This window comes from Dioszegia hungarica, assembly GCF_025882075.1.
Source record: "Dioszegia hungarica strain PDD-24b-2 chromosome Unknown MKK02contig_8, whole genome shotgun sequence".
Classification (NCBI taxonomy): Eukaryota; Fungi; Basidiomycota; class Tremellomycetes; order Tremellales; family Bulleribasidiaceae; genus Dioszegia; species Dioszegia hungarica.
Window position 1 is genome coordinate 3,647,494 of NW_026515770.1, and position 16,357 is coordinate 3,663,850.

Consider the following 16,357-nt stretch of genomic DNA (forward strand, 5'->3'; position numbering starts at 1 on the left):
TCCCGGCTAATTCCGGTAAGGAGGCTTTAACGCATCGCCTACAGTAGTCCACGGTGCACGGTGCCTTGTGCCGCAGCGTCCAGCGTTGAACACGCATATGCATCAGATGAATGACAAAGAAACCAAAAAAAGAGAATGAGGGAGAATCTACAACCGCCATGATGAAACGGCGGGGCTCATGCTAGCGAGAGACGACATCACAGACGCGCGACATCTAGTCGAATCGCTTGATGGTGGTCTGCATTGATCAGCTCGATCCCGTAAGCAAGTTGAACAGCAGAACTTACGGTGTCCGGCACACCGGGGAGGGGGAAGCTGGTAGCGAACTTCTGGACTTCGGCCTTGAGCTCGGCGACGAGCTTGGCCGACTCGCCGTCACCCTTGGTGTAGGCGGTGACGAAGTCAGCGAGCTTCTTGGAGCCGGCCTCCTTCTGGGCGGTGAGGGAGATCTGGACGACACGGTGGAGGAACTCGGCGACCTGCTGGACGTCCTTCTCGCCCATGGATCGCGAGGTGAGGGCGGAGGCACCGACACGGACACCACCGGGGACAAGAGCGGAAGCTATCCCGTCAGCTCGCACATCTCAGGCTGAAAGGGTCATTGAACTCACTGTCACCGGCAACGGCGTTCTTGTTGAGGGTGATGTGGACGGCGTCGCAGATCTTCTCGACCTTGCTACCAGTCAAGCCAATGGGGCGCAGGTCCCAAAGGATCAAGTGGTTCTCCGTGCCGTCGGTCTGGAGCTTGTAGCCGTACTTGAACAGGACCTGGGCCATAGCGTCGGCGTTGGCGCGGACCTGCTTGGCGTAGGTCTTGAAGGCAGGGTCGGCAGCCTGCTTGAGAGCGACGGCGATACCGGCAATGGTCTAGAGATCAGCAACAGCCAGAAGGCAGATTGAGGTCATACTGACGTTGTTGTGGGGTCCACCCTGGCAAGCTGGGAAGACGGCGGCGTTAATCCTGGCCTCCATGTCCGACTCCTTGTCCTTGCGGAAGAAGATGAGACCAGCACGGGGACCACGGAGGGTCTTGTGGGTGGTGGTGGTGACGACGTCGCAGAACTCGAAGGGGCTCGACTGCTCGCCGGCGGCAACGAGACCCGAGATGTGGGCCATGTCGGAAAGGAGGTAGGCGCCCTGGGCATCGGCGATCTTGCGGAGCCGTCCGTAGTCCCAGTCACGGGGGTAAGCGGAACCACCGCAGATGAGAAGACGGGGCTTGAAAAGGTTGGCGTTGGTCTCGAGCTGGGGGTAGTCGATGATACCGGTCTGGGTGTCTACGCGGTAGGGGAAGGACTGGAAGTAGACGGAAGAAGCGGTGATCTTCTTCTTGGCGGTGTAGTAACCGTGGGTAAGATGACCACCGTCGGGGAGACCGAGACCCATGATCCGGTCCTGGGGGTTGATGAGGGCAGTGAAGGCAGCGAAGCTGGAATATTAGCTCCTTGCCCGGATGCAGGAGGGCTTTGAGCTCACTTGGCGGTCGAGCCAGAGTAGGGCTGGACGTTGACGCCCCAGACCTTAGGGTCGAGGTTGAACGCCTTAAGCGCACGATCCCGACAGAGGTTCTCGAGCTCGTCGACCCACTGATACGATCAGCTCGGTTTACATCATGTTGTTTGATAGGTGCTCACCTCGTTTCCACCGTAGTATCGCGCACCGGGGAGACCCTCAGAGTACTTGTTGGTGAACATGGACCCGTTGGCCTCCATGACGGCAAGCGAGGTCAAGTTCTATCCATCAGCCTCATTCCTTGGCATTTCACGGGGGAGCTCAACAAACCTCCGAGGCGATGAGCTCGAGACCCGAGAACTGCCTCCATGTCTCCTTCTCGACCAAGGTCGCGACCTCTGGGTCAGCCTCAGCGAGGGTGGTGTAGAGGCACGCGTTCTGTTTCCATCAGCTGATGTCTCATCGGGCGATCGGGCGATCGGAGGAGGTCGGTGAAGCGTACAAAGTCGGACGGGACGGGGACGCTTTGCGAGGACGACATTCTGATCGCTGTGAATTGTGATGGTGCTGGGCGAGGTATATGTATTGAGCGTGCTGCTGTGAGGGATTGGCGGATAGCTCTTATACCGAACATAAAGGTTACAAGTCAAGTGGAGAGAGGAGCTAAGCTGATGCGGAGAAGGTCGGGTGGGGTCAGGAAAAAGTTCGACTCGCGGACAAGGGAAATTTTGGTTCCGTAAAGAGGTATGCTGTGCGATGAGGTGCTTGAACGTGCGTGCAAAGCAGTGGATGAGGCTGTAAGAGCAGGAGCGCAGGGCAGAGGGGGGCCGCGAAGGGCCAATGTCCTGCTTTATATACTCTTGGGAGCGAATGCGTGGCTCAATGTAGCCAACGAGACCTTGGAAATGGGCATTGGAAAAACCGCGGCGAGACCTCGGCTGCAGATTGGAAACTCCGCCTCAAGAGGCGTGTGATGGCTCATTGTCATATGTCAATCTACAGAGAGCACTGGCTGATAGCTGTGCACTGCCTACTAGCATCCACCTACGAGATGGAGTATGCATGAAGGAACAACTGCTTGCAGAAGGCTTCGAAAGTTCAGCATTCCTCGACGCACGGACCAAGATGAAACGCGTTCGTCGCTTCCGATGGAAAGAAGTCCAGCAAGTCGCGCTTAATGTTTTGACCGAAACCTCCACTCGATTGTCCACTCAACTTTCTATACTCTACATCTATCTTCCTTCCTCCTTCGAGTGCTTCGTATCGATCCAAGCTATGGTGTAGCAGCTAGCAAGGCTTCATAATTGCTGCGTGTCAAGCTTTCCGCGCCAGAAGCCACTCTTTGGAGCGCTACAGCGGCGCCAACCGTTCAATTATCAGCTTCGCCTCGCCCATTCGACCAAGGGGGAGGTGGAGGGGAAGAGGATGAAGGTGCTGTGCGTGGCGGAAAAGCCGAGTATCGCGAAGAGTATCACCGAGATCTTGTCTGGAGGAAGATGGGATACAGTAAGTCACCTACGCAGGCAGGCAGAAGGGAAAGCTCCGGAATGTCCGGAATGTTCAGTGAGCGTGGGGTGGTGCGGTGATCTAGGATGGCGCTCGAGGAGGATGCTGCGCAGACGCTTGAAATATGGAGCTATCTGATATTCCTGGTAAAGCTGGAAGCTGACAGCTCAGCGCAACAGCGGTCACCAATACATCCGAAATTATGATTTCGATTACAACCTCCCTCCTCCCCTAGGTCCCGGCCGCGGAGCAGACTTTACAGTCACAGCTGTCCTCGGACATCTGACATCATCTGTGAGCTGACATATTGCCCTTTGCGGACTGACAGCTAAGCTTTTGCAGGATTTCGACGATGATCATCGAAAATGGAGCTCCTGCGACCCGTTCGCCTTGTTCGATGCCCAGATCATCACCAAAGTTGAAGGGGTGAGTCTGTTCTGCCGCTCCCTTCATCGATCTCAGAAGTATGGCTGAGGGTAGAATATGAAACAAGTCGAGCGAAATCTGCAGAACGAAGCCCGCAACGCCGATCTACTCATCATATGGACAGATTGCGATCGTGAGGGCGAACACATCGGATCTGAGGTAGCGACGGTCTGCGTCAGGGCGAATAGGCGGCTGCGGGTCAAGCGCGCTCGCTTCAGTGCCATCATACCTGCGTAAGCATTGATCCGCTCTGGTCACGCCTTCTGCTTAGGCGTTGCTGACATCCTCAGCCAGATCCACCAAGCATGCCGACAGGCCAACGACCTCGATCAGAGACAAGCGGATGCCGTCGAGACTCGGATAGCGCTCGACTTGCGGATCGGAGCAGCTTTCACCCGATTGATGACCATGTCGCTTCAGACCCGAATACCAGAAGTGTCCGAGCAGATCATCTCTTACGGTATATCTTCCGCCTCCTGTCCACCAGATCCTAGCTGACTTGCAGGTCCCTGCCAATTCCCCACCCTTGGCTTCGTCGTCGACCAATACACTCGCGTCCAAGCCTTCATCCCCGAAACATTTTGGTACATCTACGTCGCCATCGATCGAGTCGATGATGATCCCGAATCGCTCGAAGAAGCGGAAGCTAGGCTCGTCGAGTTCAAGTGGAGGCGAAACCACTTGTTTGATATGGAGGCGGCCGCGATACTGTTTGAGCAATGTGCGCTCGAACCGCTGGCGACTGTGACCAAGGTGGAGACCAAGCCGACGACGAAATGGTGAGCTCTGTATTGGCTCGCTTTTGCCAGTATCACAGCTGATATGTAAGGAAACCGCTCCCTCTTACAACGGTAGAGCTTCAACAGTCCGGCTCCAGATTACTGCACATGGCTCCGAAGCGAGTTCTAGATGTGAGTAATGAGTGGTCTGCCCATGCGCTATTGCTGACCTTCAGCTCGCTGAAAAGCTGTATCAGAAGGGTTTCCTCAGCTATCCTCGTACCGAGACGGACCAATATGACAAAGCATTTGACTTTGCCTCGCTCGTCCAGAAACAGACCGTCGATAACGCATGGGGACAATTTGCGCAAAAGAGAGTTTCCCTTTGTGTCGAGCTTGGACGGTGGCTGACTTTCCAGGCTGGTCGACGGGGAATTCCAAACTCCTCGAAACGGCAGGAAGAATGATAAAGCCCATCCTCCCATTCACCCGACCGCCGCTGCGCTCAATCTCGATGGAGACGAAAGGCGGGTCTATGAGCTAGTCACCAGGCGATTCTTGGCTTCCTGTCATCGAAACGCCGAGGGAAAGACGACGACGGTCGAGGCGGAGATAGCTGGGGAGATGTTCTCAGCTAGCGGTCAGTTACTGTTTCCGCCAGCTTATTTGCTGTGAGGGGAAGCTGATTCTACAGGTCTCGTCGTTATCCGTCGGAACTACCTAGAGGTGTACCCGTATGACAAGTGGAACGGAAATGCGCTACCCGACTTTCAAGATGGAGAGCAGTTCATGCCGGACAAACTCGAGCTGAAGGAGGGGCAAACGAGCCGGCCAAATCTCCTCACTGAAGCGGACCTGGTAGGTCTGATGGACAAGAACGGGATTGGTCAGTCTTCGGCCACTCGTCCTGGTTGTGGTTGCCGAGAGCTGACCTGACAGGAACGGATGCTACCATCGCCGAACACATCGCCAAGATCATTGAGCGAGAATACGTCAAAGAGAAGCAAGAACAGCGGATCAAGTACCTCGTCCCTTCGCTACTGGGAATCGGGCTCGTGGAGGGGTACAATCAGATCGGTTTCGATCGCTCGCTTAGTAAACCTCAACTTCGTGCTGAGGTGAGTCACCGGTTGCGTGAAGAGGAAAGCGACGGAAGCTGACTCTTCAGACGGAAGTCAAGATGCAGATGATCTGTGATGGCGTCCGGCAGAAGCGGGAGGTGTTGGATCAGTCAGTGGATGAGTACAAGGAAGTGTATGTCAAGGCTCGGCGGGAGTTTGAGACTATCGTCGACGTGAGTTGTGCTCCCCGTACTGTTCTGGTCGAAAGGAATGCATCTGACGCGATAGCGAGTAAAGCACTACCTTCACGGTCAAGGAGAGGAACAGGACGCACTCCGGGCCGCAGCTCGAGGTGGTCGGGGAGGAAGAGGTGCCGCGCGAGGTGGACGAGGTGCGGCCGGAGGAAGGGGCGGACGTGGAGGTGGCGCGGGCGGTGCGGGAGGAGCGAGGGGGCGGAGGAACGATGACGACGATGATGATGACGACGACGAAGGCGGAGGAGGGCCTGCAGGTGGTGGAGGGGCTATAGCAAGGGGAAGAGGGAGAGGTGCTGCAAGAGGGGCAGCAGCGAGAGGCCGAGGGAGGGGAGGTGGCGATGCGCCGGCGCCAAGGAGAAGAGCAGCTAGGGCTGATTCAGGTGAGCTCGACCTCAGGGACAGCTCCTGGCAATGCGAGCTGACCGAGCAGACGATCCTCCCGGCGGTGGACCAGGCGCGACTCCAACATGTCAATGCGGAAACGATGCGGTTCTTCGGACAGCGACCAAATCAGCCGCGAACCAAGGCCGTCAGTTCTGGACCTGCACAAAGCCGCAAGGCGATCAGTGTGGCTACTTCGTAAGCTATAGCTCCGAGCAGCACGCTGCCCCGAGACTGAGAGCTGATATCGAAGGAATGGGCAGATCAAGCTGGAGCTGCCTCTGCTGGTCCGAGCCGTCGGACGAATGGCGCGTCTCGTGCGGCTTCTCCGCCGCCCGCCAAGCGACAACGGACCGCTGCAGCCGAGGTAAGTTGTGTCAATCAGAGACGCTTGCGAGTTCTCAGCTGACCAATCAAGCCCGATAGAGAAGACAATTCCCGCTCAAGCCGCGCTGTAGTCGGAAATGACGGTCATCTGCGGTGTGACTGTGATCTTGAAGCTGCATCCCAATTCGTCGGCAAAGAGGGAGCAAACAAGGGTCGGCGTTTCTGGTGCGCTATGGAGTGTCTCAGATATATCTGTGGCGGCGAGCTGACATGTCTAGGTCTTGTCCCAGCAGCAAGCTAGCCCGCTGCAAATTCTTTGCGTGGGACGATGACGTCGAGGGTGATCCGGCCAACGTGGCTGTACCGAACCGTCAGACCCAGAATAACTCTAGGAATGGGTTTAGCGGGGGTGGTGGAAGCGGCGGCGGCGGAGGGGGCGGAGGGGGAAGTGGCGGTGAGTCCTATGCCCTCCGGATGCTTGACATTACTGACACTGCCTCAGAATGCTTCAAATGTGGCGAAACGGGCCATTGGGCCAATGCGTGTCCAAATGAAGCTGGAGCTTCTCGCTCGGCACCGGCTGGTAGAAGCGGAGGTCGGGCAGGTGGGGGAGGCGGTGGAGGTGCTGGGTCGAACGATGGTAAGCTACTAATCCTGGTGAGAGGATGTAGCTGATGGAGTAGAATGCTATAAATGTCATCAGACGGGTCATTGGGCCAGCGCATGTCCAAACGAGGACGGCGGCGGCGGCGGCTCGCGCTCGACCGGAAGAGGCGGTGGTGGTGGAGGTGGTCGTGGACCAGGATCGGGATCAAGAGGTGGCGGAGGAGGAGCAAAGAGTGGAGGTGAGCTTTGAGTCCCGGATCAACTTGATCAGGTCCACTAAGCTGACATACAGAATGCTTCAAGTGCGGTGAGGCGGGTCATTGGTCTTCTGAGTGTCCGAACGAGGATGGCGGTGGTGGAGGCGGTCCGAGACCGAGCAGTAGAGGAGGGAGGGGCGGCTCGCGTGGAAGAGGCGGAGGCAGAGGAAGGGGTGCGAAGAAGAAGTATTAGTGCTGCTGGGGATATGACAGTGTATCATTATGGCGAGACCATGTAGCATCTCATCCTGCCCGGGAACCTCCAAGAACGATACTGACGACGCATAGTTCGATGCATCACAGATGAACGTTATAAATGCCATGATAGCCCAAAAAGATACAATGTCCAGTGTGAAGATCAGCTGTCCTTGCTGGGGCCCGCGGCTTCCTTGCCCTCGTCCCTGTCCACCACTGCCGGTGCCGCGTAGGACACGCCAGCTTCCGCCCCCTCAACCACTACGACCAGCTCCGCCCCCGCTGATTCTTCCGACCCACTCCGTGGCTCTGAAGGTCTCCGCAGCTCCGCATCCCCTTTCTTCAGCTCATACACCGGAGTTCCCGCCGCCGTATCTCCCGAAGACGCCGTGGGCGCCTCGGAGATTTTTCGACGCATCATACTCGGTCTCAGCTCCTCCCCGAATCTGCGTCCCGAGGCATCGCGCGACGTGAGACTCGGGCGGCTCTGGAGCTGTGAAGGAGTGTCTCCATACTGCGACATCCCATCCCCGTCGAAAGGGAGCAGATCTGCCCGTCTCCGGCCATACGCCTCCTCCGCCGAGCTCGCCGAGAACCTCCGCTGTCTCCGCCGAACATTGTCCGAGCCGATCGACGGGGTCCCAGTCCGCTGGGTATAGTCCATGTGTGGTGTCGGCACGGGACCTGCGCCAGTGGCGCCAGATGGACCCGCTTCGTTGTCCTTGTGCCATTTGGAATGGGCGAGGCGGGGCTCGGTGAGCACGCAGAGGACGGTGAGGGCGTGGAGCTTGCCATAGGCGAGAGGGAGGAAGTTGCCCCATAAGACGGCACTTTGGGTCAGCGCCTGCCTGCTTCTGCCTGGGGCTGAGGAGAAGGTCAGCTTACGTGTAGGTGATGGCGAATTGGATGATCATGACTATTGCCACTAGCACGCCGTTCCGGACCACGACCGTGATGAGTACTTCGAGGATGCGGTTCGAGTCGCCAAATCCGGTCTGCAGGATTAGCGATTGCGATCTTGAGATGCCCGTAGTGGTCTTGAGCTTACCTTAGCTTTGCGATACTGTATGGTCATCAACACCGCGATCATGATGTCCATGACCTAAAGAGTGAGCTGGAGATATGCAATCGCTGAGACGACATACGCAGAGGACACAGGGCATCATAAGGCTGGTAAGGCGGAATGATTGCGCCAGGGGCGAGGAAGGGAGTAACAGCTCGATGTAGTTCTGAGTCTTCTGCACATTGTTAGTATAAGGTACATCGTCCTGACGAGAGGACTTACGTAGAAAACTACGCAGTTCGCTATGCTCACACCGAGGCAAAAGAGCCATCCTAGACCGAGTGCAGCGGCCATGCATCCTATCTTGAGCTTGGCCTTCGGTCCAGCCCAATCTGTCATCCGCCGAGCAAACGAGAGGATGCGGATGCATAAGAAGAGCTGGGAGACCAGGATGGTGAGCAGGAGGAAGAGGGTGCAGAGCCAGTCCTCTGGGCGCTGGGTCACGTCGAGAAGCTTGAAGATCAGCGTGCGCCGTATATAGCAAGGTAAGGGTGGACTCACATAAGCGAGGTCGTTAGGGTGTAGCACTGTTATTCGGAAGATACGAATCCCACCTGCAACGGTATCGACGGTAGAGAAGCAGGCAAGCAGCTGAGGGGGTCAGCGCATGCGACGTCGCAGCTTGAGGTAGCGTACTATCACCTAGACATGTCAGCTATATCCTTGCCTCGGACTGCTCACTCACTACTAGTCGATTTGTCCACGTATCTCTGCGGAACTTGGCAAAGTATAAGAAGAGCTATCATCAGTACTTTCAATACTGCGATGTCCGGACGTCCAGCTCACCGAAAGCTACGCAGATCAGCTAGGCCCCTGGAATCATCGAGAACCCACTCACGAGGAAAGCGCCATACAGGAAGAAGCTCAGATACACTCCCAGAGTCAACGGCGACATCTACCCGCATCAGCTCAGCCTTTTCAACCTGGCAGGTGAAGAAGAACGCACATATGCTTGTATCAGCTCATCTGCTGTCATCTGCAAGAGCGGCTTCCTCGCCTGCAGCTCCACCAGGTGCGGCATGCCACCCGAGGGGGTCATCTGCAAGCCAATCGTTGCGGGTCTCGCGATGGAACTAGCGGTTGGTATGACCCGAACCCTCAAGGTAGGAGGTGGTCCAGCCCGCTATCACTTGCGGTTGTTGCTGACAGCCGGTGCGGCAATGTGATAAGAATGTGAAACTGGAGTAGTCGACGATGAGCGGCAATCCGTTCGGACCTCGGGGAGCGGGCCAGCGATGAGGCCAAGATGGAGGTCAACACCGTTCAAGCTTCGCTGAATGAATGGAGGTGGACAACCGAGCTGCGACCGATACGAGAGCCGAGTCCGATGCGCCGAAGTCCTCGACGATCAAAAACATCCGCGGTGACAACGGCAGCCGGCAGCGCCGCCTCCCAACGTAAGTGCATTCTCGTGCCGCCGGAACTTATCAGCTGCACAATGAGGTGGCTTGCCAGTTGGGTGGGGGGCGTTCAGGGGCGTGGGGGGTGCACGGGTGTACGTAACGCAGGTCTCAGATAAGATGGGAGTCCGTGCGTTGTGAAGGAGATCGTTCGCAGATCGCAGCAGCTGGAGCGCTGAGCTGAACGGAGGGTGCAGGTCAGACGGTCGGGGACGATCGAGCACGGAGGTCGTCGTACCCGGTAGCTGAGCGGCAGTGGGCGATATGAGAGCAGCTTGCCCGTCAATACCGCAGTCCCGAGGGTGGGAGGACAGATACATCGTCTATACATCACCAGCTGCCCAGAAAGCTAAACCTGTCCCACATGCTCCGCTCCCGATCTTTCGCCTTCGTCCCCTCTCCCGCTACCTGGACCTCCTTCCGACCAAAATATGCCTGAATGTCATCCCAAGGGAACTTGGTATAGTCTTCCTGTTTTGGCGGGATGACCCATAACTGATTCCACCCGGTCGCCTCCTCTACCGCCACCGCCCGCTTCGCATCGTCCACCTCCCACTGCATGCCCTCCTCCGTTCGCCCGAATCCGAAATCGATGACAAAGCCCAGTCCGCCCCACCGAAGATCGAAGTAGCTGGCTGGAAGAGGGGCGATCTTGTCCGAGGGGGAGGAGCGCAAGGGTATGGATGTGGATGCGGAAGGCTCGGCGGGCGTGGCGGCAGCCGAATTATCGGTCGACCGATACCATCCCCGCCTAGACCACCATGACTCCGTATTGTTGTCCTCCTTTGTGGCAGCGCTGTCAACGACGGTAATGTTTGCGAGGAGCTCCTCCTCGGTAGGATACTGCTTGGCGATCTCGCGGTACCCCACGATAGACGGATCCCATATGCTACCCTCGCCCCATGAGAGCCAGCTTCGATCGGGTGATGGTGAAGTGAGGGGTCGAAGTGGGTTGACGGGGATGTGTGGATAGGGGATGTCGAGGAAGGGTGATGCGGGGGATGTTGTGAGGAAGATGATGATGAACTGAACGGTCAGCGAGGACACCTTTACATATGGGCAAGAGCATGTTCTAGGCAGTATATCATGCGTATAACAGTCAAACTTCATACAGTGTGGTCCAGGACTTACGAGGGCAATACAGTAGACGCATGGTCGTATTGTCAGAACCACAGCTAGAGAGAATAGGACGACCAGCAGAGGGGATGCCGACTGAAGAGTCAATTGCTTTCAAACCAATCCCTTGTTCCGCGACGGACGTACCGGTATTGGTAACAGCACGACGAAGAGCAGTATGTCCTTCAGACATTTCATCATCGAGGCGACGGAGATGGGGTGTCTGCGAGCAGCACACCTCGACTTGGGCGCTACCGAGCCGATGTTTTCGGCTTCGGTGCTTGGCGGCGCGAGCAGCTGGCTGCGGACGGGTCTGTGCGGACGGTTAAGGACAAAGGTAGAGGTACAATGCCGAGTGAAGGCGGCTATGGGGGCAAGCCATCCACATGGAGAGTGGCTCAATCTCCATTCCGTGCCTGACCGGCCTGACTCCAGCGCAGCTTGAGCCCAGCTCAGCTATGAACACGTTTGACTGCACTATACGCGCATCAAGCTAGCTATTGGAGTCATCTAGAGTATGGCTACTACGGCCGAGGGAGCTGCCTCTTGGCTCCTGAGCAAGGAGCCCATCGCAATCGGCATCTTTGTCGTCTACTTTGCGCTCATCGCAACCTTCTCATACCTCGTCTACCTATCTGTCACCGAAGATGCCAAGCTGGAAGATCTGTTCTCTGGCAGACCATTCCTGTTCATCAGGCTGGCAGTTGCAGCTTTAGGATGTACCTGGTACTGTAAGCTATCGGAGCCTGTCGTGAACAGGTGCTGGGCGGAGCTGACGCACAGTCATGATTGAGTATATGAAGGTTCGTCCTCTTGAGTGCGGCATAACAGCTGGCCCTGTATAACCATACTGACGGTACAGTGGTCCTTCCGGAACTATGCATCCGCGCATCGAGGCGCAACCTTTGGCCAATGGCTGCTCAATACCGCGCTGTTTGAGGAAGCGTGGAGCATAGTATGTGATGGACCGGCCAAATGGTGGATCAGCTCCTGGATTTGCATCTGGAGCGTGTTCTTGACTGCGGTGATATACCGCGAGAGTGAGCCCTGTCTACGCTGACTGTCTGATAGAAAGCACTGACTCACAGGCCCTCGCCGCAACATCAAGTACCCCTGGGCGTACCTCATCCTCGGCATGCTCGTCGCCATCTCGGTCGCTACTTCGCTATACCTGGCCGCCATCTACCTGCATCCCCGCAAGGCTGGCAGGCGAGGAGCTTACGACCGCTTCGCCAAGCCATCCTTCTACCTCTGCCTGCCTTTATCGCTATACACCATCTACCGCATACCGTCGGTCACCGGAACCCCGCTATTCCTACCGACACTGCTGCTCATGCACGTCTTCCTCCTCGTCCCCTTCATCTCCTTCAGGCGGTCCGAGACCCCTACCGCTGACTCCGAGGCCAAAGTCAGTCCCGAGTCGCTCGCCAATGTCAAGGAGCATGACCAAAGCATCTACATTACCATCTATCTGGCGGCCTTCCTCTTCTTCATCACCAACACCGCCGCTCTCATCCCCATTATCCCAGCGTCCGCCAAGAACGGTCGGTGGCTCTTCGACCAAGCCTTCTCGCATCCCGCCCAGGGGTCGATCTCCATGGACGTCCTCTGGACCGCCGTCACCGTTTTCTTGTGGTACCTCGTCGGCGGTAGCTTTGCCTCTTCAGTCGGCAAGTCGGCTATCCTCGCTGGAGTAAGCCTGGGAGCGGTTCTCAAACACTACGGGATCAACTGGGGACTTCTGGCGAGTGCCGTCCCCATCCTCAGTCTGCTCAGCTTTGGTGTGGCGTACCTTGCGCTGAGCCGAGTCCGGAGCAAGAATGCAGAGAGGAGGAAGGAGCTGCTGGAGAGTATGGGATTGAAGGAGAACGTCGTCGTGCCGGGCACAAAGGACACGCCGCCCTCTCGAGCTGGGAAGAAGCTGATTGTGGGATTCTGGCATCCATACTGGTAAGTCCATTTTTGACTTGTCGGGCACAGCTTATGGGTTCAGTAATGCTGGTGGGGGAGGTGAACGCGTTCTTTGGTCGGCCCTGGCCTATATTCAGCGCACTCAACCCGAGACCGTAACCCTGATCTACTCCGGTGACTATCCGGCGGCGAGTAAGGAGATGATCCTGGCCAAAGCCAAAGTGAGTCACGTTTGCCCTATTCTGGGCGTAAGCTTACCCGGCAGGACCGCTTCTCGATCGACATCAACCCCAAGCTCGTCAAATTCATTCCTCTTCCATCCCGATACCTCATCAGCGACAAATACTGGAGCAAGCTCACGCTCCTTGGACAGAGCGCGGGTAGCGTGTTCCTCGCGTGGGAGGGGCTATGCGGGAAGCAGGGAATCTGGGGCGATATGTTCATCGGTCAGTAGCGCAACGGATGATCAGGGCGTGAGCTGATACATACAGATACTATGGGCCACGCATTTACCTACCCCTTTGTCCGCCTCTTCACCGGCAGCGAGATGGTCATTGCCGCTTATACACACTATCCCACCGTATCTGCCGATATGGTCCGGCGCGTTCGGAGCCGGGAAGCTGGCGTAGAGAGCGGAGGTCGGAAGCCCGGATGGATCAGGACTGTCTTCAAGCTAGTGTAAGTCTTGCCTCACTATACGTATGAAAGAGTCTGTGGCTGACTTTGGCAGCTACTACAGCATCTTCACCCGTCTGTACGCCACCTCCCTCCTGTTTGCCGAGAGCATCATGACCAATTCCTCCTGGACGCAAAATCATATCGAGACGCTCTTGACTTCAGCAAAGAGGTCAATCCTCGCGGCTGTACTTTTGTTGGACGAAAAGACGGAGCAGAAGAAGGCGGAGCGAGGGGATAAGGTGTCGAAGCGGGAATGCAAGGTGGTCTATCCGCCATGTGATGCCGAGAGCTTGACGAAGAGTCGGCTGGAAAAGCGGGGCAGGGGGATGGTGTCTCTGGCTCAATTCCGGTGAGTTCATCCGCTCCTGCGCGGAGACCGGGCTGACCTGACAGGCCCGAGAAGGCTCATGCCAAGCAACTATATGCTCTCGCCGAGCTGTTCAAGCTGCAGCCATCATATCGTCAGGGGAATGACAAGGTCACCTTGACCTTGATGGGCGGTGTACGGGATGCGGGTGATCAAGCGAGGCTGGACGAGCTGAATATATTGGCAGAAGAGCTGGGCATCACGGTAAGCCTGATCCGCTGCCTGGTTCGAGTCGTTCACTGATCATACAGGACAATGTGGAGTTTGTTGTCAATGCCCCATACTCTGAGATAGTCAAGCGGCTGAGCGAGGCGAGCATCGGTCTGAACACGATGCAGGATGAGCATTTCGGGATCAATGTGGTTGAATTTATGGTCAGACCAGCCATTGGCATTTCGAGATAGAAGCTGATTCGATAGGCGGCTGGTCTTATACCGATAGTCCATGCTTCTGCTGGGCCATACAAGGATATTGTGATCGCGCGGAAAGGCGATAAGACAGGTGAGTTGGATTTTCCTCACTGTGAGAAGAGATACATAGAAGGGTATTGCTGAATGAATAGGGTTCCATGCGAAGACTGCCGAACAGTTCGCTATAGCCATCCAAGCAGCATTGACTATGTCCCCATCGGAAGAGAAGAGGATGCGGGATGCGGCTCGAAAGTCAGCGATGGAGCGGTTCTCGCAGGCGGAGTTTGAGAAGGGCTGGGAGGGGGTCTGGGTCCAGCTGTTGACCAAAGTCAGAGATAGGATAACGTACTAGGCTACATCCTTGATCTCGGGTATGAGAATAGTGGGACTTTGGCTACAACTAGCGTTACTGACTACGCGGACCTAATTCACTCAGCCTAATTACCCAAAAGTACCGCCTCGGCATCGCGCCACCACTCATCCTTCTTGACTGAATGTACCCAAATCGTCGATCCTGTTTCCCAGCCTGCCATCCGGTCCTCCCTCGTTGGTCTTCCCGCCCACGCCTCCGCTATTCGGCGGGATCGCTCATCGTCGTTGAGAGGGTCCTGGAGATTATGGGCGTGTAAGAGGGAGAGCTTCGATCCCTCAACGAGCGATTCTGCGGATTGGTCGTGTGTAAGGTTTGTCGTCACCGGTGCGTAGCTCGCATGCGAGGGGGAGGTAGTCGACCAGCGTTCCAGCTCCTCTCCCGAGACCCACGGCGGGGTGAGATCCTGTGCGGTATCTTGATTCAGCGCACGGATCGTATCGGGAAAGATGAAACCGTGGGTCCAGCTTTGGAATCAGCTCTAGCGCTCACTTGCGTGCTGAGGAGTACTCACGGTTGAGCTGCTTTGGGATGATCATACATCCAACACTCCTCTGTCAGCCATACCACCCTATTCGCTTCCGGATGTGCGCGTAGCCAATCGCCGACACGCTGATCCTCCTGTCCGCGGAGATGCGATCGGACGAACGGGGATTCGGCGATGTATTGGACGAGGTCGAAGCTCAGGCCGTACCCCGCCCCTGCCATATTGTCGCCTTTGACCATCCAGCCGCTGTATCCGGGTTTCATGCCTACGCCCATCAGCCGAGACCGAACCGGAAAAATAGGGGGTGCTCACGTCCCCAATACAGCTTTGACCGGGGCATGATGCGCATCCGCCGTTCCAGCTCGGGCAGCACGAGGAAGGTGTCCATGTCCGCCTTGAAGACGTAGTCTGGCGCTCTCTCGCCTGCGCATTCGGCTGACCAGCCGGAGTTCGATGTACGTTTGAAGGTACAGGATGGGACCCTGGCATTTTTGGCTGCCCGTTCGAAGACCGAGAACGTCTTGCCCTGGTTGAGATTCTCGGTTATCGGCAGGATGATGAGGTCGTCGTATGCTAGATGCGTGAGCTAAAAGACTCGCAGCTGAGGATAGGGATTGCTCACCTTCCATTTCCGCCTTCACCTCTTCCTCCTCGGCGGCATTCCTCGGCCTCCCCGAGAAGAATTTGACCCTCACAGCCGCCATCCCTTCTCTATCCCCTTGCAATCTCATCGACTCATACGAACGTCTGATCATCGCCCGCCTCTCCACCTCCTTCGCCATGCACAGTATCGCCACGAACACGCCGACCGGCTCCATGTCTCCAGCATCCCGCACCTGTGGAGGCTCTCGAGTAGGGTAAGGCCATGCCGGATCGTCAGGGCCAAGGGGGGAGATGGGTTCGTAAGTGCCCCATGAGGGGAACGTTAGGGCTGGGGTCTTGGGGATATCACGGTATGCGTAGTGGAGGGCGGTGGAGCGGTCGGGAGGGGACTTGCAGTAGGGCCGCCATTGGACGAGACGGTTGTAGGTGGCCGGGTAGCTGCTGTCGGATATCACGATTTCAGGACCAAACAGGAAGAAGACGATACTCGCTGCGATTGCGAACTGAAGAATTTAGTCAGCGCACGTAATGTGTTGTCGGTCGTGCCAAATGAGACATGTTTTGAACTCACGAGCATAACACGCACTATCTTCACACCCCATCGGTAGCACCGCCTAGCTGTCCTACCCACTGCTAACCTCCACTCATCGTCCGTGAACCGGACGGAGTCCGTTGCTTTGCCCAGTAAGGGCGCCGCAAAGTCATACGTAGACATCGCATCCTCCACCTACCTTGCTCCAATTGATCAGAGTGATCGCAAGGCGC

The 16,357-nt window shown here is 56.7% G+C and overlaps 6 protein-coding genes across 6 annotated transcripts; 2 read left to right on the forward strand and 4 right to left on the reverse strand.

The window, feature by feature from the left end:
- Window positions 1–214: 214 nt before the first annotated feature.
- Window positions 215–1,993, reverse strand: MKK02DRAFT_37135 (serine hydroxymethyltransferase; the record flags this gene model as incomplete). Its single annotated transcript, XM_053089570.1, has 8 exons — window positions 215–238; window positions 288–562; window positions 612–867; window positions 913–1,429; window positions 1,477–1,586; window positions 1,635–1,733; window positions 1,783–1,890; window positions 1,955–1,993. 8 exons carry the CDS (start codon window positions 1,991–1,993, stop codon window positions 215–217), a joined length of 1,428 nt encoding a protein of 475 aa, XP_052946198.1.
- Window positions 1,994–2,877: 884 nt separating this feature from the next.
- On the forward strand, window positions 2,878–6,804 carry MKK02DRAFT_26365 (DNA topoisomerase; the record flags this gene model as incomplete). The annotated part of the gene is given in 18 exon segments (XM_053087180.1): window positions 2,878–2,958; window positions 3,130–3,252; window positions 3,301–3,384; window positions 3,439–3,617; window positions 3,675–3,844; window positions 3,890–4,163; window positions 4,214–4,295; window positions 4,340–4,506; window positions 4,523–4,743; window positions 4,798–4,989; window positions 5,043–5,221; window positions 5,272–5,397; window positions 5,453–5,801; window positions 5,852–6,000; window positions 6,056–6,176; window positions 6,261–6,354; window positions 6,408–6,462; window positions 6,511–6,804. The coding sequence occupies 18 exon segments, from the start codon at window positions 2,878–2,880 to the stop codon at window positions 6,802–6,804; spliced, it is 2,940 nt and encodes a 979-aa protein (XP_052946199.1).
- A 546-nt stretch (window positions 6,805–7,350) lies between these two features.
- MKK02DRAFT_45130 (uncharacterized protein) lies at window positions 7,351–9,289 on the reverse strand (the record flags this gene model as incomplete). Its single annotated transcript, XM_053093250.1, has 11 exons — window positions 7,351–8,017; window positions 8,073–8,182; window positions 8,236–8,289; window positions 8,333–8,425; window positions 8,473–8,703; window positions 8,752–8,841; window positions 8,887–8,892; window positions 8,936–8,989; window positions 9,037–9,042; window positions 9,089–9,145; window positions 9,197–9,289. 11 exons carry the CDS (start codon window positions 9,287–9,289, stop codon window positions 7,351–7,353), a joined length of 1,461 nt encoding a protein of 486 aa, XP_052946200.1.
- A 691-nt stretch (window positions 9,290–9,980) lies between these two features.
- Window positions 9,981–10,964, reverse strand: MKK02DRAFT_45131 (uncharacterized protein; the record flags this gene model as incomplete). Its single annotated transcript, XM_053093251.1, has 3 exons — window positions 9,981–10,676; window positions 10,782–10,862; window positions 10,914–10,964. The coding sequence occupies 3 exons, from the start codon at window positions 10,962–10,964 to the stop codon at window positions 9,981–9,983; spliced, it is 828 nt and encodes a 275-aa protein (XP_052946201.1).
- A 319-nt stretch (window positions 10,965–11,283) lies between these two features.
- MKK02DRAFT_37137 (uncharacterized protein) lies at window positions 11,284–14,484 on the forward strand (the record flags this gene model as incomplete). Its single annotated transcript, XM_053089571.1, has 13 exons — window positions 11,284–11,497; window positions 11,550–11,569; window positions 11,629–11,806; window positions 11,855–12,140; window positions 12,219–12,716; window positions 12,760–12,898; window positions 12,943–13,123; window positions 13,169–13,355; window positions 13,408–13,704; window positions 13,749–13,926; window positions 13,974–14,096; window positions 14,142–14,223; window positions 14,285–14,484. 13 exons carry the CDS (start codon window positions 11,284–11,286, stop codon window positions 14,482–14,484), a joined length of 2,583 nt encoding a protein of 860 aa, XP_052946202.1.
- An 85-nt stretch (window positions 14,485–14,569) lies between these two features.
- Window positions 14,570–15,807, reverse strand: MKK02DRAFT_27082 (uncharacterized protein; the record flags this gene model as incomplete). Its single annotated transcript, XM_053087303.1, has 4 exons — window positions 14,570–14,969; window positions 15,017–15,203; window positions 15,275–15,562; window positions 15,612–15,807. The coding sequence occupies 4 exons, from the start codon at window positions 15,805–15,807 to the stop codon at window positions 14,570–14,572; spliced, it is 1,071 nt and encodes a 356-aa protein (XP_052946203.1).
- Between the last annotated feature and the right edge of the window lie 550 nt (window positions 15,808–16,357).